This window comes from Schistocerca serialis, chromosome 5 (genome assembly GCF_023864345.2).
Source record: "Schistocerca serialis cubense isolate TAMUIC-IGC-003099 chromosome 5, iqSchSeri2.2, whole genome shotgun sequence".
NCBI classification, from domain to species: Eukaryota; Metazoa; Arthropoda; class Insecta; order Orthoptera; family Acrididae; genus Schistocerca; species Schistocerca serialis.
Window position 1 is genome coordinate 763,612,971 of NC_064642.1, and position 24,736 is coordinate 763,637,706.

The window sequence follows — 24,736 nt, forward strand, 5'->3', positions numbered from 1 at the left end:
TCTACCAATGCATTTCTGGCCCGATCTTCATGTTGTTCAAGCTTTCATAACGATTTAAAATAGAAAAAAAAATCAGACTGGAAGTATTATCTAATTGATTTTTCTGTGCACACACAACCTTTAAATGGTGGTTAACGGACTATTAGACCAAATCAAAAGTACATGGCAATCAACTTGCAAAAAACAAAGTAGCATTTAACTATTTAACCATTTTTTAAGAACCAAGGCATTCTAGTTTCCAATTCTCCTTTGTGCAAAACAGTTATTAAAAGCTGTGATCTAACATATCTGTTTTGAGAAGTCAACAAGACGAAGTTAACTTTAAGCAGTGATACTCCCAATTTCAACAAAATATGATTTGATATTACATCCACAGAAATGATGATATTATGCAAGTAAAAAGAAATGGAGATCCATTTAAGTTGAAGACAGTTCACAATCACTATGTTGCTTTTTTAAATTATTTTTCTCTCACTGTCCCCCATTTCCTACTGTCTCTTCCTTAAAGTAGTTAGCATTAATTTCATTTTCACTTCTTTTCATTTAATACCTCAGAAGCTTGCACAGCCCAATACTATCATTAATCCATTAATTTCATTTTCACTTCTTTTCATTTAATACCTCAGAAGCTTGCACAGCCCAATACTATCATTAATCCTGCATTCCAACGTCTCTGTCCTTGTGGCTGATTTTTCAGTTATACTCCCAGTTATTATGTGAACTCATCAGGTATTTAATTTCATCCATCCAGATTATACTGTTCATTTATATGCCCCTACACAATGATTCAAATTTTTTCTAAGAGTTAGCGCATATATTTAAAAAATCTCATTACTTACACTTTGAGAAAGATTAGACTCAATTTGTGCTTGTAGTGTCACCTGTATTTGTTACGCATGTTTAAGTAGCTGAGCACTGAGGACAATATTTCCAAATCAGAATCCTCTGAATCTTTGTCCTTTGTACCAGGTCCAGATGCATCAAAGTCTTATTGCTTGACCATTTAGTTTGATAGTATTCAAATTTTTCCTTAAGAAGTAGATGAATTAGGCTTTATTCACATTACACCTGTGGCAGCAGAGCACCAAAAAGTCCAAATGAAAATTAATAACTGATTAAAACTGTGTACCAGACCAGGAAATGAAGAAGGAACCTTGCCTTTCACAGCCAATGCTTTTACTGACTGAATTATACAGACATGACACACAACACATCCTTTTGCCAGTACCTGTCCCATATCTTAAGAAGTTCACAGAAACTCTCCTGCGCATCTCACTGTACTAGCACTCACAGAAGAAACTATATTGTGGTGAAATGGCTTAGCCATTGGGGGGATAGTTTCCAGAGTGAATCTTTCACTCTTTACTGCAGTTGCTGACTCTATGGTGTGGCATACATTCAGTTTCTTCCTGCGGCCAAATATGGATAGTAAGTTGGTTTGTGAGTATGTTTTGAGGTAGGGGGTGGGGAGCAAGGTCTCTGTTTTTGCACACGCATTAGTTCTGTGCATATTCATGAGTTGTGTTCAGAATCTCCTAACTGTCCCTGACAGGATGCTTATGCAAAACCTAAATCTAGATGGCCAAATTTGGATCTGAACAGCTGTTCCTGAATACCGTTCCTGTGTATTACCACTGTGCAACCTATATGCAGTTCAAGAAAAAATTTACTGTAACTTTCGTTGAACAATGAACCATTGTGATGTCCAACTATTGTGAACTGAGTGGCTGCCACACCGTTTGTGTGTTTGATTTGAGTCATAATGATCGATCTATATTTCACTTCCAGTAATAATGGAACTGAGGCTTGCCACAAATAATTTAGACTCCCAAAAAACATATACCAACACATGCATTTGTTCAGGCATTAGGGATCACTGCTTACAACACACGCATCCTTAGTATCTAAGAATAAGGACCTGAAAGGATTAAATCGTTACAATGGAATCAGCTCAGTATTTCTGATAATGTGTTCCACATAACTAATATGTGATCTTTCATCACACAGACGACATCCTTGTGATGACACGAACTATACATATGACATCAAATTAACTAACTTCACAAACAAACTTTCATCTTCTTACCAAACCTATACGTCAGGCTATTTACAGATCTGCCTGTCACCATATCTGACATCCTAATAACAATATAAAAGCAAAATAAATATTCTTTTCCCATGCATGATGTCACATCATCATTACGTCACAAGTTAAAGACAACATCAAGCAGGTTCAACCAACATGTAGACAATGCAACCATCAGTAAGATGCAGCCAAATGAACAGTATATGGTAAGTAATGGCAATATGGACAAAGGCAACAGGTACAATGTCTAGTCCTAAAGGTACAACTTACATGCTTAAGTAGAGTGGAGATAAATAATGGCTGGTTAAGAGTTTCCATATTTTTATCCTTTAAAAACAAATGTCTGTAACAAAGTGAAAAATTCACTTGAGCAACTAGAAGAGAGGAAATATATTGCCTTCCCCCACGTTAACATACGTAGCATATGACAAGTGGCATGCCCACAAACTACGAGCAGCATTGTTGCAGTTGCATTGTTTCGCTGGATAGGTCAGGAGTCCACTACACGCAGCAGGTGGCTACACGGGTAGCAGGGGTTGTGTGGCGTGGACTGGGCGGGTTTAGGTCAGATGGCCTCGGGCAAGTACAGAAAGGGCAACAGCCTCAAAGGGTGCGGAGCAAAGTCAGGACATGCGGGGACCAAGCAGCAATCGGTATTGTTATTGTAAACTGTCGAAGCTGCATCGGTAAAGTACCGGATCTTCAAGCGCTGATAGAAAGCACCGAAGCTGAAATCGTTATAGGTACAGAAAGCTGGATGAAGCCAGAGATAAATTCTGCCGAAATTTTTACAAAGGCACAGGCGGTATTTAGAAAGGATAGACTGCATGTAACCGGTGGTGGCGTGTTTGTCGCTGTTAGTAGTAGTTTATCCTGTAGTGAAGTAGAAGTGGATAGTTCTTGTGAATTATTATGGGTGGAGGTTACACTCAACAACCGAGCTAGGTTAATAATTGGCTCCTTATACTGACCTCCCGACTCAGCAGCATTAGTGGCAGAACAACTGAGAAAAATCTGGAATACATTTCACATAAATTTTCTCAGCATGTTATAGTCTTAGGTGGAGATTTCAATTTGCCAGATATAGACTGGGACACTCAGATGTTTAGGACAGGTGGTAGGGACAGAGCATCGAGTGACATTGTACTGAGAGAACTATCCGAAAATTACCTCGAGCAATTAAACAGAGAACCGACTCATGGAGATAACATCTTGGGCCTACTGATAACAAACAGACCCCAACTTTTCGACTCCGTAAGCACAGAACAGGGAATCAGTGATCATAAGGCCGTTGCAGCATACCTGAATATGGAAGTAAATAGGAATATAAAAAAGGGAGGATGGTTTATCTGCTTAGCAAGAGTAATAGAAGGCAGATTTCAGACTACCTAACAGATCCAAGCGAAAATTTCTGTTCCGACACTGACAATGTTGAGTGTTTACGGAAAAAGTTCAAGGCAATCGTAAAATGCGTTTTAGACAGGTACGTGCCGAGTAAAACTGTGAGGGATGGGGAAAAACCCACCGTGGTTCAACAACAAAGTTCGGAAACTACTGCGAAAGCAAAGAGAGCTTCACTGCAAGTTTAAACACAGCCAAAACCTCTCAGACAAACAGAAGCTAAACAATGTCAAAGTTAGCATAAGGATGTGAAGCGTTCAGTGAATTCGAAAATAAAATTCTATGTACCGACTTGACAGAAAATCCTAGGAAGTTCTGGTCTTACGTTAAATTAAGTGGCCCGAAACAGCATATCCAGACACTCCGGGATGATGATGGCATTGAAACAGAGGATGACACGCGTAAAGTGGAAATACTAAACACCTTTTTCCAAAGCTGTTTCACAGAGGAATACCGCACTGCAGTTCCTTCTCTAAATCCTCGCACAAACGAAAAAATGGCTGACATCGAAATAAGTGTCCAAGGAACAGAAAAGCGACTGGAATCACTCAACAGAGCAAAGTCGACTGGACCTGACGGGATACCAATTCGATTCTACAAAGAGTACGCGAAAGAACTTGCCCCCCCTTCTAACAGCCATGTACCGCAAGTCTCTAGAGGAACGGAAGGTTCCAAATGATTGGAAAAGAGCACAGGTAGTCCCAGTCTTCAAGAAGGGTCGTCAAGCAGATGCGCAAAACTGTAGACCTATATCTCTTACGTCGATCTGTTGTAGAATTTTAGAACATGTTTTTTGCTCATGTATCATGTCGTTTCTGGAAACCCAGAATCTAATCTGTAGGAATCAACATGGATTCCGGAAACAGCGATCGTGTGAGACCCAACTCGGTTTATTTGTTCACGAGACCCAGAAAATATTAGATACAGGCTCCCAGGTAGATGCTATTTTCCTTGACTTCCGGAAGGCGTTCGATAGAGTTCTGCACTGTCGCCAGATATACAAAGTAAGACCCTACGAAATACCAGATCAGCTGTGTGGCTTCATTGAAGACTTTTTAGCAAGCAGAACACAGCATGTTGTTCTCAATGGAGAGATGTCTACAGATGTTAAAGTAAACTCTGGTGTGCCACAGGGGAGTGTTATGGGACCATTGCTTTTCACAATATATATAAATGACCTAGTAGATAGTGTCAGAAGTTCCATGCGGCTCTTCGCGGATGATGCTGTAGTATACAGAGAAGTAGCAGCATTAGAAAATTGTAGTGAAATGCAGGAAGATCTGCAGCGGATAGGCACTTGGAGCAGGGGGTGGCAACTGACCCTTAACATAGACAAATGTAATGTATTGCGAATACATAGAAAGAAGGATCCTTTATTGTATGATTATATGATAGCGGAACAAACACTGGTAGCAGTTACTTCTGTTAAATATGTGGGAGTATGCGTGCGGAACGATTTGAAGTGGAATGATCATATAAAATTAATTGTTGGTAAGGCGGGTGGTATCAGGTTGAGATTCATTGGGAGAGTCCTTAGAAAATGTAGTCCATCAACAAAGGTGGTGGCTTACAAAACACTCGTTCGACCTATACTTGACTATTGGTCATCAGTGTGGGATCCGTACTAGGTCGGGTTGACAGAGGAGACAGAGAAGATACAAAGAAGAGCGGCACGTTTTGTCACAGGGTTATTTGGTAAGTGTGATAGCATTACGGAGATGTTTAGCAAACTCCAGTGGCAGACTCTGCAAGAGAGGTGCTCTGCATCACGGTGTAGCTTGCTGTCCAGGTTTCGAGAGGGTGCGTTTCTGGATGAGGTATCGAATATATTGCTTCCCCTACTTATGCCTCCCGAGGAGATCACAAATGTAAAATTAGAGGGATTCGAGCGCGCACGGAGGCTTTCTGGCAGTCGTTCTTCCCGCGAACCATACGCAACTGGAACTGGAAAGGGAGGTAATGACAGTGGCACGTAAAGTGCCCTCCGCCACACACCATTGGGTGGCTTGCGGGGTATAAATGTAGATGTAGACAACTTGACACGATTCTCCTTTATAGGACAGTTTATGCTGGTGTTGTATGTGTGTGTTTTGTGAGTTTGATTACAGTGTTGTGTGTGAACAATGAAGAGTTGAAGGCTGCAGTGATAAAGTGGTGTTAGAGGACTTCCTAATTACTAATATTTTAAGGAGTGTGATCATTTGGCTACGTAGAGAGAACAACTGAAGTTTTTTTTTTTTTGTCCTACAGAAAATGAAGTACTATTTTTAAAATGGCTGAGTGAAATTCCTTGAAAAGACAGAAATTACACACAATGGTTTTTGTATACAATTCATATTCCAGAGAGGAGCTAATTACAAAAAGAGGCATGTCTATCATCAACGAAAAACAAGTTGAAACTCCAAGACAGAGATGATCTGTAAATGCAGGAGTTATTCTTAATTTATTTTGCAGTTTACCGAAATTTCTGTCCAAAATAACATGCAAAAAAATCACCACTAAAACACTCGCAAGAGTAATTGTGACTGGGAAGGAGGTAAATAAGAAGAACTTATCGTGCCTGGCAATGTTCTGTGCAGGAAAACACATAGAACAAATCAATACCGGATGCACCAGTAGTTTCATTAAAAAGAACACTGAAGTAAAATGGAGGTTGCATAATTGCATAACACAGTAAGAACACTGAATGCCAAATTCAGTCTATTGCAAAAGCAGCTCTCAGCTGAAAAATTTATGACCTCTAAATTAGATCTCCTAGATCATTCCAAACACAGTAAGAAACAGAAAACAGTAACTGACACAATGTTAAACAAAAGCACACTGAAAACCAGATAAGTTATGTGCCATAAGGAGTTTCTTCTAGACAACATACTCTTAAAAATTAAGTCACCAAAAGAGTATAGACATTGTTTGAACATGTTACCAACTCCTTCAGAAAATCATTTCAGAAATTTTGAAGTAGTACTCAAATGCCCATAAAGAATTACAAATGCTGTGGAAGCAACTGGAAATTATTTTTTGGGAAGAACACAATGAAAAACCTTAGCTGTACTTCTAGAATGAATTTTCACTCCGCAGAGGTAATCTGAAACTTCATAGGAGATTAAGACAGTGTTCCAGACAGGGACACAAACTTGAGACCTTTGTCTTTCGCAGGAAAGTTGTCTGCTGTCCAAGCTATCCATGCATGATTCACAGCTAGTCTAGCAGAGCAATTGCCCATGAAACACAGAGGTCACAGGTTCAAGCCCCAGTCCAGTGCACAGTTTTAATCTGCCAGGAAGTTTCAAATATAGGTGTGTAGGTGAGCTTATTTTATAGAAAGTTAAACTCCATAAAGTACTGCAGTTCAGAAACACTTTGCTGAAAGTGATGGTTTCTTTAACACAGACGTGAGTACTCCAGATAATTGTAAGAATAAACTTTTAACTCATGCTTCAGCATTTATATTTGCTTCTCTGGTGCCTTACTGGATTCAGCCTGCTGCTGTGTATGCAAGTCACAACACAATTCTTGGAGACATCTCACAGATATGGATACCAGTGATTACCCAGCTAGAGCAAGCCGGAACAAGAATTACTGCATTCACTTCTGATGGCAGTCAATCGAATAAAACGGTCTGGAATTAGTGGGGGAAAAAATGAAGATACTTGCTCCATACTGAATCTAATTGATGAAACCAGAAAAATATCGTATTTTCAAATGCCATTCATGTAACAAAGTGCATAAGGAATAATTTTGTGATAAATTTTATATAGCATATTTTACGGACTATAATACACACTTTTTCCCTTTGAAAAATTTCCGCCAAAATTACGGCGAGTCTTTTACTCAAAATCAATATAAAAATGTCCAGTGCTTGATTTAAAATTCCAGCCTGTCTCAAAAATGACCACATATTCAATGGCACAGGAAACCTATTTCTATCTGGCAACACAGGATTCAACTGGCAGCAGCAGTGCACTGATGCGACGAACATGAGTTGCAGGAATTTACAAGCTTGCTAACACTATCTCCCTCCCACTCTGCCATCACAAATCCACAACACTGTCTAGCCTGTGAGGAGTCACTGCAGTTTATAATGCCAGTGATCTTTCATTGAAATATTTGTTAGTACCTACAGTCAAACGAGTGTGTCAGTGGACAAAATAGTCGTGGTCTAGAGTGAGAGAAGACATTACTGTTAAATCCTTCAAGAAGTGTGGCATAAGTAACCCTCTTTAATGGCAGTGAAGACCATCTTACACATGAAGAGGACAACAGCGATCACAAAAAAGACGAAGAAGAAGACTCAGATAATGATTTTCAGGGATTTTATAAATTAACAACTTTTTTAGCCTGTCTTTGCAATCTAATAATAAAAATGGTAAAAATATTATTTTTAAAACAAAAACTGCTTAAAAATTAAGGCAAATCTTATAGTCCATAGCATCTTACAGTCTGTAAAACATGGTATTGGTTATTACGGAGATTAAAAATTATAATTTTTATTGACAAATTGATCAACAGGACAATTCCCCAGATTTGCTGGATTGAAACTTTGCCACAAGTTAACTTACACTCACTTGGGTCCGACACCATTTCAACAACTATACTTAAGATTAACCCTTAGCTCTGCAGTTGCTCAGTAAACTTAGTAACTAAGAACACAAAATTTTTCAGGGAAATTAAGCCAACAGAAACATTCATAAGGGATATGAACAACCTAATGAAACCATTTAATTCTTCTTTTCCTAATAGAGCATTGTATAAAAACTCAAGTGGCTCACAAAACAATGAAGTAGAAAAGCATTTTCACTGATGAAAATAACACCTTTATTTCTTACAGGACTCCCAGTCTCCAAAAGTAGCTATTGAAAGCAATGTTATTTTGGCATTTTAAAGGCTCCGTTGCCATGATCATTCATCAGTAAGAGACTCCCTCAGCTTGGACATTATAATGTGTTTATATTCCAGCAAATCTGTCATTATTTTCTGACGGAAAATGTGAATGTTTGTAGAAGTTGTACGTAAAGTAAATGTGAACATTAGCTGGATATCTGGAGCAAAAGATGCGAGCAGAATCTGGAACTGGAAAATTAAGAAAATACCATGTGTTTTGTATAAGCTCAACCTGATTCACATCAGCGCCATAGATTCCTGAAAGTAACTCAGTACAGCAATGTTTGGTTTATAATCTGGCAGATTACATGATGCATAAAGGAGAAAGATGGAATTTGTCTGTCACACAAACAAGATGGGAGGGGCACTACATAGCTCTTAAAATAAACTGTGCAATGGATAACAACTGAAGTGGCTTCATATTAAGGGAAACAGCAACTTACACTTAAATGTGCCATGTCGCTTCACATCATAGGCTGTTAGAGCTCCAATGGCTGCAATAAGAACCAAACACCCGAGGCCATATGGAAATGATCTTTTTACTGTCATTTTTTGTTGAAGTTCCTGAAACAACAAAGTACTTTTATTACATATTACAGGTGTGCACTTTTTGAATATGTCAAATTAACAAGAGGACAGGTCACCAACATTTCGAAAGAAGCAACTGTAGTTCTCTACTGGGTATATAATTTAGTTTAAGAACAACCAAACCCTACTGTGAATTAATTTAGTTATAATGATAATATTGTCCATATTAAATGAATTATTATTTGGAGTTTTATTCAACTTTTGTACTTTAATGCTCGTTTCACTCATTTCATTGGTGGAGCTGTGACTTGTCTACCTTGTCCACAGTAAACATATGAAAGCAACTGCCACTTGTTATCTGTTTCAATAGAGGGAGATGCTTCTTTACAAACAGCTATTGACTAAACTAAACATGTGTAGTTAATGAATGATTAACATCAAATATTCAGAACATTAACAAAAAATGTTATCTGTAAGGAAAGGCACTGTCCAAAGACCTAGAAATTATTTCAGTCATGTTTATAAGCCTGCCAATCACTCAATTATACTGTGTGTGGTTACACTTACTATTTTTATTTTTTATAAGGTACAAATGCTATGTGCTTTATTCATGTTGAGTAAAGGGCTCCAGTTTATACTGTCACAAACCAAGCATATGTTGAGTGACTGTAGGAGTATACAAGATGACTTAGACAAAATTTCTAGTTGGTGTGATGAATGGCAGCAAGCTCTAAATGTAGAAAAATGCAAGTTAATGCAGATGAGTAGGAAAAATAATCCTGTTAACACTTGAATACAGCATTAGTAGGGTGCACCTTGACACAGCCACAGCGATTAATCATCTAGGTATAATCTTAAATATGAAATTGAATGTGAAAGTCAGGTTGGCAATAAGGAAGGTGACTACTCGACTTCGTATTACTGGGAGAATATTAGGAAAGTGTAGCAAATCCATAGAAGTTATGACATACAGAATAATAGTGCGAACCATTTTTGACTACTGTTTGAGTGTTTGGGATCCCCACCAGGTCAGATTAAAGGAAGACATCAAAGCAATTCAGAGATGTATTGCTGAATTTGTACCAGTATGTTAGTTCAGCACGCAAGTATTAAGGAGTTGCTTCTCGCACTGCAATGGATATCCCAGGAGGAAAGATGATGCTCTTTTTGCGAGGCACTATTCCAGAAATTTAGAGAATCAGCATTTGAGGCTGACTGCAGAATGGTTCTACTGTCACCAATGTAAATTTCGTGCAAGGACCACAAAGGTAAGCTGCGAGAAATTCGAGCTCATACAGAGGCTTTTAGACAGTCTTTTTTCCCTCGTTCTATCTGTGAGTGGAACAGGAACAGAAATACTAACATTGGAGTAAGGCACCCACTGGCAGGCACTGTACAGTGGTTTACAGAGAATGTATGTAAACATACATACCATCTTTTTTACCACCAATAGAATACAAATAGTTTTTTAATATCTGCAGGCATCAAAATAATACAATGAGTAAAAATTTTTCAATGTGGGAGTAATGGACCTCAAGAAATCTTATTAGATAGAATACTAATATGTAAAACAATGGTAAACTTTAGATAGCAATTAAAAAAAGCAACTAGAAAAAAAACCACTGCATTCCTACAGAAACTTTGTCATCAAAATAATTGACGGTGCATTGCACTGGTTTCAACACACCTTTGATGAGCTACACAGTCTGAATAGCCAATTGTCTGTGTTAGGACTTGTCATAAGTACACAATTGCTAGTGAGTAGTGCTTACATTAAACACTAGTTTTCTTAGAAAATGGTACAGATTAAGACAGTTCTAGATTACAAATAACACACACACTGTTCTGATGATTGGGTCAATCCACATGAAGTGGTCCAGTGATGATTGCTTGACCATTTTTAAATATCTTAATTTATTTATATGTGATTGCTCTATATTTGAGAAGTTCAAAACAGTTTTTTAAAATAATTTATCTTGCACCATTACTGGATGGCAGCCATTTTTATTTGTAGGCGTGCGACAATTTTTCAGTCTGGAGACATTAGTGCAAATTTGAATATCTCTGCACTGGGTTAAGTTACAACATTGCAATTGACATGATTGTTTTTAGAAAAGTGTCCTCTACATCATTGTCTGTTACACAAAATACCCTTAAATCAAAAATAACCAGTCAAAATGACCTCCAAAGTTTGGTACCCAAATTTTCAAAAATCCACTTTTTATGCCCAAAAATAACAAACAAGGTGTGATTTATGAGAATCTATTTTTTTCCTACAGAGATATCGTACACTACTAGCCTCATATAGAGCAAGAACACTTACAAATGTTTCCCTATTTTTTTATGAATTTTGAAATTTGAAAATTTTCATTTTTTTGTTAAGTTTGGGTTTAGTTATCTCAAGTGGAACTGAATATAAAAATATGATTTTTTGCACAGTTTGTACACCTATATGATAGCAACGTACTGTATAAATTTCAACATTGATATCTGACTGAACAAAGATATGAATTTTTGAAAATAAGGAAATATTCACTTTACTCTACAACTGATCTTATGACTGTTTCCTATTGAAATGGTTTATTGTAATACAATTTAATTGATTATATATATAGTTAACACTATCGTCCAATATTCATTTAGTTTATTTATTTTCAATAACGCAATATTAAACAGCAGGAGCTTTCACTTTTGTTCTATGGTAATAAAAATGCCCATTTACATTTAAGTTTGTTGTCAATAAAGAAGTACATTACTGCTGGGAGTGGCATTGTTGTAGTCAGTCTGATCCGAACCTCTGTTAGAGTGAATGTACATACTTCATCAAGAGCGCAGAATGTGCTTTGTTCTGTGTGTAATTTGTAATTAATTTTGAGAGATAACTGGAGTGCAATAACATGGATGAACAGTGCTCTGTTGGACATATAGCAAGTGAAGTGTGTCACGAAACAGTTTACAGTTCAGTTTCAAAAAACTTGAAAAATGTCAATGAATTTGATGAAGTTAGACAAACTTTGTTTAAATTTCGAGCAAGTTCTTCTGTAACATCAGTGTGTGAGTATCATGAGAAGAAATATATTCTGAAGTACAGCCACATTTTTGGAAGAAAGTGCTGTGATCCACTAAAAATTCATAAAGAGCCTATTACAAAATGTTTGAGGGAAATGAAACTTGAACATCTGTCCCTGTTATGTGAAAGTTCCCAACTGAAATGTAATGTGTTTCCTGGAAATTCCCTGGGCCCAAATTGTTACTCAAAAATATTTGTTGTGAATCCAGAACCAGAATCATGTAACCTTGTTAATGACATTTATATTTCTAATGAGGAAGTTGTTAGCATACTGTATTTTGCTTGTTCTAAGTTAAGCATATCTCCTGCTTCGAAAATAATAATAATAATATGAAGCAGCAGAAAACAAAGAAAATAAAGAACAACAAATTTCAGACAAAATTAGAAAAGACTTGGAATCATGCTTTAATAATACAGATACCAACACTATTTCTAAAGTTGAAGAAAACCTACCACCAGCATCATATGACACTGAATATTTGAGCTTAATAGAGAAATTCGTGACAGTTAAAGAGGAAAAAGTTAAAATTTTAAGTTTGCTCCCTTACTCATGGTCAAGAGAAAAAATTGTTCATGAATTCAATGTTTCTCATCGTTTGGTTAAACTAGCCCAAAAATTAGTGAAGGAGCAAGGAATTCTTCCAGTTTTAGGAAAGAAGAAAGGAGTGGGTATAAGTGAAGAAACAATTAAAAAGATACAGCAGTTTTTTGAAGATCATGAAAACAGTAGAATGTAGTGGTCAGCGTGACAGACTGTCAATCCTAAGGGCCCGGGTTCGATTCCCGGCTGGGTCGGAGATTTTCTCCGCTCAGGGACTGGGTGTTGTGCTGTCCTAATCATCATAATTTCATCCCCATCGACGTGCAGGTCGCCGAAGTGGCGTCAAATCGAAAGACCTGCACCAGGCGAACGGTCTACCCGACGGGAGGCCCTAGCCACACGACAAAAAAAAAAAAAAAAAAAAAAAAAAAAAAAAAAAAAAAAAAAAAAAAAAAAAAAAGTAGAATGTGCCCAGACTGCAAAGATAGCAAAAAAATGGCTCTGAGCACTATGGGACTTAACATCTTAGGTCATCAGTCCCCTAGAACTCAGAACTACTTAAACCTAACTAACCTAAGGACATCACACACATCCATGCCCGAGGCAGGATTCGAACCTGCGACCGTAGCAGTCCCGGACTGCAGCGCCTAGAACCGCACGACCACCGCGGCCGGCCAAAGATAGCAAAAGAGTTGTTATAGATGGAGTTAAAGTAACAAAGCAGAAATGACTAGTGCTGTCAAATTTAAATGAACTTTATGTAGCTTTCAAAAATTCTCATCCTGAATGCAAAATTGGAAGGTCAAAATTTTGTGACCTCTGCTCTAAGTGGTGTATTTTGGCTGGATCCTCAGGGACACACTCTGTATGTGTTTGTTTATATAATCAATATAATAGAAGGAAACATTCCACGTGCGAAAAATTCTATATAAAAACAAAGATGAGATGACTTACCGAACGAAAGCGCTGGCAGGTCGATACACACACAAACAAACACAAATATACACACAAAATTCAAGCTTTCGCAACAAACTGTTGCCTCATCAGGAAAGAGGGAAAGAGAGGGGAAGACGAAAGGAAGTGGGTTTTAAGGGAGAGGGTAAGGAGTCATTCCAATCCCGGGAGCGGAAAGACTTACCTTAGGGGGAAAAAAAGGACAGGTATACACTCGCACACACGCACATATCCATTCACACATACAGACACAAGCAGACATATTTAAAGACAAAGAGTTTGGGCAGAGATGTCAGTCGAGGCAGAAGTGTAGAGGCAAGGAAGTTGTTGAAAGACAGGTGAGGTATGAGTGGCGGCAACTTGAAATTAGCGGAGATTGAGGCCTGGCGGATGACGAGAAGAGAGGATATACTGAAGGGCAAGTTCCCATCTCCGGAGTTCGGATAGGTTGGTTTTGGTGGGAAGTATCCAGATAATCCGGACGGCGTAACACTGTGCCAAGATGTGCTGGCTCTGCACCAAGGCATGTTTAGCCACAGGGTGATCCTCATTACCAACAAACACTGTCTGCCTGTGTCCATTCATGCGAATGGACAGTTTGTTGCTGGTCATTCCCACATAGAATGCATCACAGTGTAGGCAGGTCAGTTGGTAAATCACGTGGGTGCTTTCACACGTGGCTCTGCCTTTGATCGTGTACACCTTCCGGGTTACAGGACTGGAGTAGGTGGTGGTGGGAGGGTGCATGGGACAGGTTTTGCATCGGGGGCGGTTACAAGGATAGGAGCCAGAGGGTAGGGAAGGTGGTTTGGGGATTTCATAGGGATGAACTAACAGGTTACGAAGGTTAGGTGGACGGCGGAAAGACACTTTTAGCGGAGTGGGGAGGATTTCATGAAGGATGGATCTCATTTCAGGGCAGGATTTGAGGAAGTCGTATCCCTGCTGGAGAGCCACATTCAGAGTCTGGTCCAGTCCCGGAAAGTATCCTGTCACAAGTGGGGCACTTTTGTGGTTCTTCTGTGGGGGATTCTGGGTTTGAGGGGACGAGGAAGTGGCTCTGATTATTTGCTTCTGTACCAGGTCGGGAGGGTAGTTGCGGGATGCGAAAGCTGTTTTCAGGTTGTTGGTGTAATGATTCAGGGATTCCGGACTGGAGCAGATTCGTTTGCCACGAAGACCTAGGCTGTAGGAAAGGGACCGTTTGATGTGGAATGGGTGGCAGCTGTCATAATGGAGGTACAGTGCAGTCATTTATTCTCTACTTTAAAAATGAGAAAGATGAAGTGTGCAGTTCTTCAATTTGCACTGAAATCGGCTACTTTGAGCACAACACTTTTGGCTATAAATGTGTTTCAAAAGTATGTAATAAATTACATAAAAGAAAATTTTCCCAAGGTTGAAAAGCTGAGATACTTTACAGGTGGAAGTGGTAGTCAGTATAAGAACAAAAAGAATTTTTCAAATCTGAGCAACCACAAAGTAGACTTTGGGTTGGAGGCTAATAGCACTTTTTTGCATCTTGCCATGGTAAAAATGCATGTGATGGAGTAGGAGGTACAACAAAACGTGAAGTAAGACCCACCATTGACCAAATTCTCACAGTACAGGACATTTACGTCTTTTGCAAGGATAATATTAAAGGCATTACCTACTTTCTGATCAAGAAAGAAGAAGTGGTTCTGCATATGAAAACAACACTTCAAGCCCGATTTGAAAACTGTATAGCAATAAAACGAACAAGGCATTTCCACAAATTCCTTGGCACTGCAGAAAACTTAGTTCGATTCTATGTAACATCAGAAACCGAAATTTATTTGGATCATTGTGTCAGTAAAATTACATCTCTGTGTAATGTTGAATGACGTAGTGGCATGTGTGTATGATGGACAGTGGTGGCTTGCAGAGGTTGAAAGAATAAGTCTGGAAAACAATGATGTTTTTGTTCATTTTTAACACCCTGTTGGGTCAAGAACATCATTCAAGAAATCTACTAGTGACAAAGTTTGGATACCAATGAAAAATGTTTTAAGGAAACTTCCAGTTGTTGAACTTACCACAGCAACTGGGAGGTCTTATTCTATATCACAGATGCTCTCTGAAGAAATAAGTGTTCTTAACATTCACCGCCAGGTTTAGGAACAGTCGCATCTCTAAAGATGTTAACTGAAAATATTTATTTTAAGTGTGTCAAAATGTAAATTTCAGTGATGTTTCCAATTTTTGTATACTTCAATAATAATTGATTATATCCCACCAGTATCGCACATGAATAGGTAACAGCTGTAAGATCAGTTGTAGAGTAATGTGAATTATCTCCTCATTTTCAAAAATTCATATCTTTGTTTACAATGAGATATAAATGTTGAATTTTGTACAGTATAGGTGTACAAACTGTGCAAAAATCATGTTTTTATATTAAGTCCCACCTGAGATAACTAACCCCAAACTTTACAAAAAACAAAAATTTTCAAATTTCAAAAATTCATAAAAAATTAAGGAAACATTTGTAAGTGTTCTTACTCTATATGAGGTTAGTAGTGAAGTTCGGTGGCAGGAGGAACAAGACTTCTGGTCAGGTGACTACAGGGTTATAAACACAAAATCAAATAGGGGTAATGCAGGAGTAGGTTTAATAATGAATAGGAAAATAGGAATGCGGGTAAGCTACTACAAACAGCATAGTGAACGCATTATTGTGGCCAAGATAGATACGAAGCCCACACCTACTACAGTAGTACAAGTTTATATGCCAACTAGCTCTGCAGATGACGAAGAAATTGAAGAAATGTATGATGAAATAAAAGAAATTATTCAGATTGTGAAGGGAGACGAAAATTTAATAGTCATGGGTGACTGGAATTCGAGTGTAGGAAAAGGGAGAGAAGGAAACATAGTAGGTGAATATGGATTGGGGGACAGAAATGAAAGAGGAAGCCGCCTGGTAGAATTTTGCACAGAGCACAACATAATCATAGCTAACACTTGGTTTAAGAATCATGAAAGAAGGTTGTTTACATGGAAGAACCCTGGAGATACTAAAAGGTATCAGATAGATTATATAATGGTAAGACAGAGATTTAGGAACCAGGTTTTAAATTGTAAGACATTTCCAGGGGCAGATGTGGACTCTGACCACAATCTATTGGTTATGACCTGTAGATTAAAACTGAAGAAACTGCAAAAAGGTGGGAATTTAAGGAGATGGGACCTGGATAAACTAAAAGAACCAGAGGTTGTACAGAGATTCGGGGAGAGCATAAGGGAGCAATTGACAGGAATGGGGGAAATAAATACAATAGAAGAAGAATGGGTAGCTTTGAGGGATGAAGTAGTGAAGGCAGCAGAGGATCAAGTAGGTAAAAAGACGAGGGCTAGTAGAAATCCTTGGGTAACAGAAGAAATATTGAATTTGATTGATGCAAGGAGAAAATATAAAAATGCAGTAAGTGAAACAGGCAAAAGGGAATACAAACGTCTCAAAAATGAGATCGACAGGAAGTGCAAAATGGCTAAGCAGGGATGGCTAGAGGACAAATGTAAGGATGTAGAGGCCTATCTCACTAGGGGTAAGATAGATACCGCCTACAGGAAAATTAAAGAGACCTTTGGAGAAAGGAGAAACACTTGTATGAATATCAAGAGCTCAGATGGAAACCCAGTTCTAAGCAAAGAAGGGAAAGCAGAAAGGTGGAAGGAGTATATAGAGGGTCTATACAAGGGCGATGTACTTGAGGACAATATTATGGAAATGGAAGAGGATGTAGATGAAGATGAAATGGGAGATACGATACTGCGTGAAGAGTTTGACAGAGCACTGAAAGACCTGAGTCGAAACAAGGCCCCCGGAGTAGACAATATTCCATTGGAACTATTGACGGCCGTGGGAGAGCCAGTCCTGACAAAACTCTACCATCTGGTGAGCAAGATGTATGAAACAGGCGAAATACCCTCAGACTTCAAGAAGAATATAATAATTCCAATCCCAAAGAAAGCAGGTGTTGACAGATGTGAAAATTACCGAACTATCAGTTTAATAAGCCACAGCTGCAAAATACTAACACGAATTCTTTACAGACGAATGGAAAAACTAGTAGAAGCCAACCTCGGGGAAGATCAGTTTGGATTCCGTAGAAACAGATGTGAAAATTACCGAACTATCAGCTTAATAAGTCACAGCTGCAAAATACTAACACGAATTCTTTACAGACGAATGGAAAAACTAGTAGAAGCCAACCTCGGGGAAGATCAGTTTGGATTCCGTAGAAACACTGGAACACGTGAGGCAATACTGACCTTACGACTTATCTTAGAAGAAAGATTAAGGAAAGGCAAACCTACGTTTCTAGCATTTGTAGACTTAGAGAAAGCTTTTGACAATGTTGACTGGAATACTCTCTTTCAAATTCTAAAGGTGGCAGGGGTAAAATACAGGGAGCGAATAGCTATTTACAATTTGTACAGAAACCAGATGGCAGTTATAAGAGTCGAGGGACATGAAAGGGAAGCAGTTGTTGGGAAGGGAGTAAGACAGGGTTGTAGCCTCTCCCCGATGTTATTCAATCTGTATATTGAGCAAGCAGTAAAGGAAACAACAGAAAAATTCGGAGTAGGTATTAAAATTCATGGAGAAGAAATAAAAACTTTGAGGTTCGCCGATGACATTGTAATTCTGTCAGAGACAGCAAAGGACTTGGAAGAGCAGTTGAATGGAATGGACAGTGTCTGGAAAGGAGGATATAAGATGAACATCAACAAAAGCAAAACAAGGATAATGGAATGTAGTCCAATTAAGTCGGGTGATGCTGAGGGAATTAGATTAGGAAATGAGGCACTTAAAGTAGTAAAGGAGTTTTGCTATTTGGGGAGCAAAATAACTGATGATGGTCGAAGTAGAGAGGATATAAAATGTAGGCTGGCAATGGCAAGGAAAGCGTTTCTGAAGAAGAGAAATTTGTTAACATCCAGTATAGATTTAAGTGTCAGGACATCATTTCTGAAAGTATTCGTATGGAGTGTAGCCATGTATGGAAGTGAAACATGGACGATAAATAGTTTGGACAAGAAGAGAATAGAAGCTTTCGAAATGTGGTGCTACAGAAGAATGCTGAAGATTAGATGGGTAGATCACATAACTAATGAGGAAGTATTGAATAGGATTGGGGAGAAGAGAAGTTTGTGGCACAACTTGACCAGAAGAAGGGATCGGTTGGTAGGACATGTTCTGAGGCATCAAGGGATCACCAATTTAGTATTGGAGGGCAGCGTGGAGGGTAAAAATCGTAGAGGGAGACCAAGAGATGAATACACTAAGCAGATTCAGAAGGATGTAGGTTGCAGTAGGTACTGGGAGATGAAAAAGCTTGCACAGGATAGAGTAGCATGGAGAGCTGCATCAAACCAGTCTCAGGACTGAAGACCACAACAACAACAACAGTGTATGATATCTAACTATAGGAAAAAAATACTCTCATAAATCACTAGTCGTTTGTTATTTTTGGACCTAAAAAGTAGATTTTTGAAAATTTGGATACCAAACTTTGGAGGTCATTTTGACAGGTTATTTTTGAATTTAGGGTATTTTGTTTAATAGACAATGTTTCTAAAAACAATCATGTCAATTACAATTTTCTAACTTAATCTAGTGCAGAGATAGTCATATTTTTTGCCAACGCCTCTAAAATTTTTTGCCAACGTCTCTAAACTGAATCATCATCGCGCACTTACAAACGAAAATCGCCACCATTCAGTAAAGGTGAAATATAAAACTTTTTAAAAAACTGTTTTGAACTCCTCAATTATAGGATAATCACGTATAAAAAATTAAAATATTTAAAAATGGTCAAGCAACAAACTTAATTTTTATTGGACTAGGCCTACTTAATTTGGATTGACCCAGTTCTACTTTCTTGGATGGTATGTAACATTTTACAGAAGTAAAAGAAAGGAATGTCCTTTGACGCACCAGTACTCAAAAGAATTCTTAGCCCTAAGGGATATTTTTTCCATTAGAAAACCATGCAAATTGTGTGGCCAGTTGAGGTGATGGCTTACTGGGCAAGATGCCCATCGACCCTCGCAGTTATGGCCTAGTACAGTGCGATTCATTCACTGGCTTCACAAAACAGACATGAAAAACAGTTGAGAATAAGTTGGACACAAGTGTGGCCCAGTCCCAAAACAAATGGTGTGTGAAGAACGCATTCACAAACAAAATAACTTTAATACAGCAAGTTTTGATAGCTATTACACAAAGCACAATTCTTTGCTGGATATCTCAAATTGCATCACTGACAATTCTGAATATGGATAACTGACAATCTATGTCTGTCACTACTATCAAGAATTGACAGGAACAACCAGAGAAGTCAACTGGTAATTCCAGAACCTGACATTAGGGATCAGTCTACTATGAATTGCTGCTAGAGAAACTGTGCTAATATTCAGATATTCTTAATATTGGAAAGGTATATATTCGTGGTGACCAGAGTGGGCTTAATATGGTGGTTATTTTGTATCTTGATGTAGAAACAAATTTAATGGAGTGGTTTGATGAAAATCAGCTTCTGCTTTTATTTTCTTTTGTCAGGGAGAAACGTGTAATTTCTGGTCGATATGATTTTGTATTACAGACAAATCTGAGACTCAACCCTTCGTACACTTTTTTTCCGTTCTTTTATAAGGTGCAGTTACGTCTGTCTAGTTATGAGAATTTCTTAGCTGTGCATTACTATAAGTTATTCTTGTCTATTCTACTGATAGTCCGTGGAATATTCCCTCGTCTCCTGTCCATGGTATTTAATTCTTTTATTCACCATTCCTACATGTGCGGGATGTTAAGTGGCTGCAAAATATTGCTACGTACTTATTTAAAACGGACACTTCACTTTTTTGTCAATATAATTCTATTTCGTACAAATTTGTCGAAAAATATAAATGAAAAGTTAATTACTCACGACTGAATACACTACACAGTCACTTGATTACTAATAAATGTTTTACTAGCATCACTTTCAATCAATAAATTAGTTGACGATGGGTCACTCGACTACAATATAGCATTTGGGATGAAGAACATATCCACAAGTTAACCTGTACAGCACACAATTACAATTTTTACGTGGGGCTAGTGACAACTTACTAAAGCAAATATATAAAATGCAATAATAGTATTCGTGATCTATCGCGGGCTCGATGCAACACAGCCTGCGACAACTCCACTAGCCAATCCAGTCACCGATTTGAGAATCGAAAACGTTCTTCGCCTACCAATCAACCGCAAGTGTTCTTATCGATACTTCTACGATATTAAGAGTAGCGACAAGTACGAATCAAAACTTTCTGGTTTCGTGTGTTATTTATTCGCCCATTGAAAGACGTTCATGTTCCTTGTAAGCCAGATTTACGCATCCAATTCCAACTGAAAACGAACGATAACTATATGCTAGATAACTGACAGCTATGTTTCCACAAGCTGCGCTTGGACTGGTGGAACTTTCAATATGGCGTCTTTATTACATTATAAGGCCGGTCCACATGTAACTACCTGTCCGTGCACAGCCCATCTGCACAGCCAAATCGTACCGTGTCGACTGAAAATTTTAGCATGTATGGAATGTGCGCTACCAGCTTTCAGTTGAGACGTTCGACCAAAAGTGTTCCCATTTGACGGCGCAAAACACACCTGCACAGGCAAATCGTAGGATGTGGGCTAAAATGTTTCCGCCTGCAGCCCTGTATGTTTATAAGCCGCGTTCTGTTGTTTGCTGCATAGAGATATTACGTATACAGTCTTCGCTTGATTTATTAAGCTTTCCTGAAATAAAGAAAGAAGGAAGCAAAGAAAAGTGAATGGACGAGGCACTAGTCTGTCGAGTTTTTATTTCTGTACCAGGCAAAGGATGCTTGTGTAATATACGAAGCGCAGTACAACCACGGGAAAAAAAAGACGACGTTCTGCGGAGAACTGCAGCTACATTTGGTACTGTCACATTCATATGCAACCCCGAGGCTGACGACACTTTTGTGGAAGTAATTTTCGATGATTCGCGTGAAATAATAGCAAATGAATAAAACTTTGATAATTTGCATATTAAACGATGACTTCCATTATCTTATCTTTACACAGTGGCGGATACAGAAAAACCTCATGCAGGGGGCTTTAAAGATGCCTTGAGCTACATTTATTTTTACCGTAATAAAAATTTATCAACTCATATGGAAAGTTTTATTTAAACTCATTATACACATATACAAGACAATGCCATCTTATGATATAAAAATGAATCTCTCTCATTAGTTTCTTTTTAATCACAAAGAGTGAATATTCAAAAAGCGGTAGTTCAGTTAAGCACTGATTCAATTTATGTGCCAGATTATTACAGTCATGTTTCAGTAGTTGTGAGGGCAAAAGTATGTTGAATTTTAAATGATAAATATTTTTTTCAGCAAAACGTTATCTCATAAATAATAAAACGTTATCTCATAAATAATAAAAACAGTTCTTTCCCAATATGTCATAGCATCATCACTTCTGTACAAGAAAACATTAGAATATTCGCGACTTTTCTCGAACAAATGCCAGACAGAGAGATCACTAGAACGGCAGCGACTTTTCTCATAGGAATGTGTTAGCTATCTGTGTGCCAGACAGAAACGTATAAAATATGACGACGTGGACGCACATGCTACATACAAAAGTACAACTACTCCATAACTCGATTCAGTCAAGTTAACTGACGAAAGAAACGAACGAATAGCGTGAGGGCTGACTGATGGTAGCTGCGCGGATACGTTTACCGACACTTCTCTAATGTCACATTTTCCAAAAGTGTAGATAAGTCTTCTATCAGGAAACGTGCATATGCTGCGGCTGTCATGCCATCTGGCAGGAACATAGGCCCTAACACCAGGTCACCAACTGTACCACATCCAGATGTTCACAGACAACCTAACTTGTAATCTTGTTTCCCTAGTGTCTTGTGGGTTCTCCACCACCCATGTAAGAGAATTGCGAGCGTTCATGATACCAGTGAGTGTAAATGTAGCCTTATCTGTAAATAAAGCATATTGCAAAAAAAAAAAAAAAAAAAAAAAAAAAAAAAAAAAAAAAAAAAAAAAAAAAAAAAAGGGTAGGTTCAAATGGCTCTGAGCACTATGGGGCTTAACATCTGAGGTCATCAGTCCCCTAAAACTTAGAACTACTTAAACCTAACTAACCTAAGGACATCACACACATCCATACCCGAGGCAGGATTCGAAGCTGCGACCGTAGCAGTCACGCGGTTCCAGACTGAAGTGCCTAGAACTGCACGGCCACACCAGCGGGCAGTATATTGCACGGCAGCTCTGTGTACAGCAAACTGTTCACAAAATTGTGTCTGTTTACTAAGTCACCTGGATGCAGATGTTTCACAGGATGCAAATGGAAATGGTACAAGCCCTCGGAATGTAACATACGCCACACTCACGTTTGTGGAATATGGAGCTGACAGCTAATGCACTGTGTACTGGTGGTGGGACTCAGTTTAACCATTAGAATAATGTCTTCCCTTTGCTCAACTGACTGCGTGGCCTCATGTTCTGATATTACATATGCAACGAGGAGTGTTCTGAATTCACGTAATGTTTGAAAAATTGGGGGAAATACCATGCCACTGGGGCTTGTTCATCAGCGAAATGTGTCTAATGTTGTGTCACAGCTGCACAGGCACTGTCATCACAGTACTCATATACAAACAACATGTCTGTGTATTCTGTATGGGTGAACGTATGCAGCATGTTGGTGTTCACGGACACAACGAACTTGCTCAATTAAACAACATTCAAGCATGACATGCACTAGGCCTCACAACAGCTCACTGATCCAACCCACAATTTGCTCACTGGGCACTTACAGCTGTTGCCTTGGTCGACATCACAGTGCTGCCGTCTACTGGAGAACCCCAATATTTACTGTACGATGGATCAGTCGTATGTCCCACCATTATTCTGTCCACCACAGAGTCAACACAGCATTGCCATAAGTAATATTTACACTTGTCTTCATATTTATTCGTGGATGTGTGTAGTCTTCAATCTGCTCCAGTTCCGTAATGACTGAAAATTGGACACATGTTCATGTGACTTTTTCAGTTTATTTTTACATGCAGAATCACCCGACAAATTACATGAAATTTCTCCTGAATCACCCTGTATAAGCCAAGCTTATGTTATTCTGATCTCTTGTTTTCTGTGCGATCCAGAAATATTGAGCCCCAACATTACAGTGACTGAGGGCTAAATTGCAATTGTAATGTCACGGGAAACAGAATGTGACGAGTTATGAATGCTAATACATCTCCATGTCCATTCACTGTTGGATTCACTCTGTAAGTCACGAAGTAAATAATTAGTATGTGAAAATTGTCGTCACTGAACAATCCACTTGCTGGACTATTCAGAACACTATCACTGCATCAGACACTGCACTTTTTTACCAGACCACAGGTGAATTTTTTATATTACGAATTATTATACTGAAATGAAGTATCATTTGTGAGTGCATAGCTGCTTGTTACTAAAGATGGCTAGCCAGAAGCACTTTGAGTTACCATCAAAACTGAGTTGTGTGGGCACACAAAATTTGTGGCAATTATATGCAGTTAAGATTGCTCACGTACTGTCTTACCATATTGGTCAACATCTGAGCTCATGAACATGTCTTGTGAATGAGTAGTATTTCAGAGCATTCAGATGGTGCTCATAGCACACAGATAATTGACAGGTACAACTGCCTACAACTACATCTACTTTCTGCAAAGCACTGTGTGTGTGGCAGAGGCCAAGTCCTATTCTAGCACTTATTAGGGTTTATTCTTATTCCATTCACTTACAGAACGCAGGAAGAATGATTACTTGAATTCCTCTGTCCCTATGTGAGCGATACGCAGGGGCTTGTAGTACACAGGTGTCAAAAATTAAAGCAACAAATAGCTCTTTCCCCATCCTGTGTCTAATTCACGATATAATCATACAAAGTGCCAACCAGACGTCCGTAGAATCGTGTTCTGCACGGAAAATGGCATTCTGGTCAACAGACAACCATGTCGACGGTGACCTCAAGGGACCCATGAAATGAGGTAGTGTTTGATGAATAGCCCCACATCCACAATGGCTGTGTACACAATCACAAACGATGCAGAACGGCACAGAGAAGATGCCCCCCAGACACTCTGCAGTGGAGAGCCACAGAAAGAAATGAAGCAGGGTAGTCGCAAACTGATGAGGCCTGATG

At 38.6% G+C, this 24,736-nt stretch overlaps 1 protein-coding gene across 1 annotated transcript in view; it reads right to left on the reverse strand.

The window, feature by feature from the left end:
* The window catches only part of LOC126480759 (transmembrane protein 214-B), a 152,404-nt gene that overhangs the window by 41,916 nt on the left and 85,752 nt on the right, over positions 1-24,736 (reverse strand). The window contains exon 9 of the mRNA XM_050104047.1: positions 8,812-8,932. Coding sequence (XP_049960004.1) covers positions 8,812-8,932 — 121 coding nt within the window. The remainder of the gene's footprint in view (positions 1-8,811; positions 8,933-24,736) is intronic.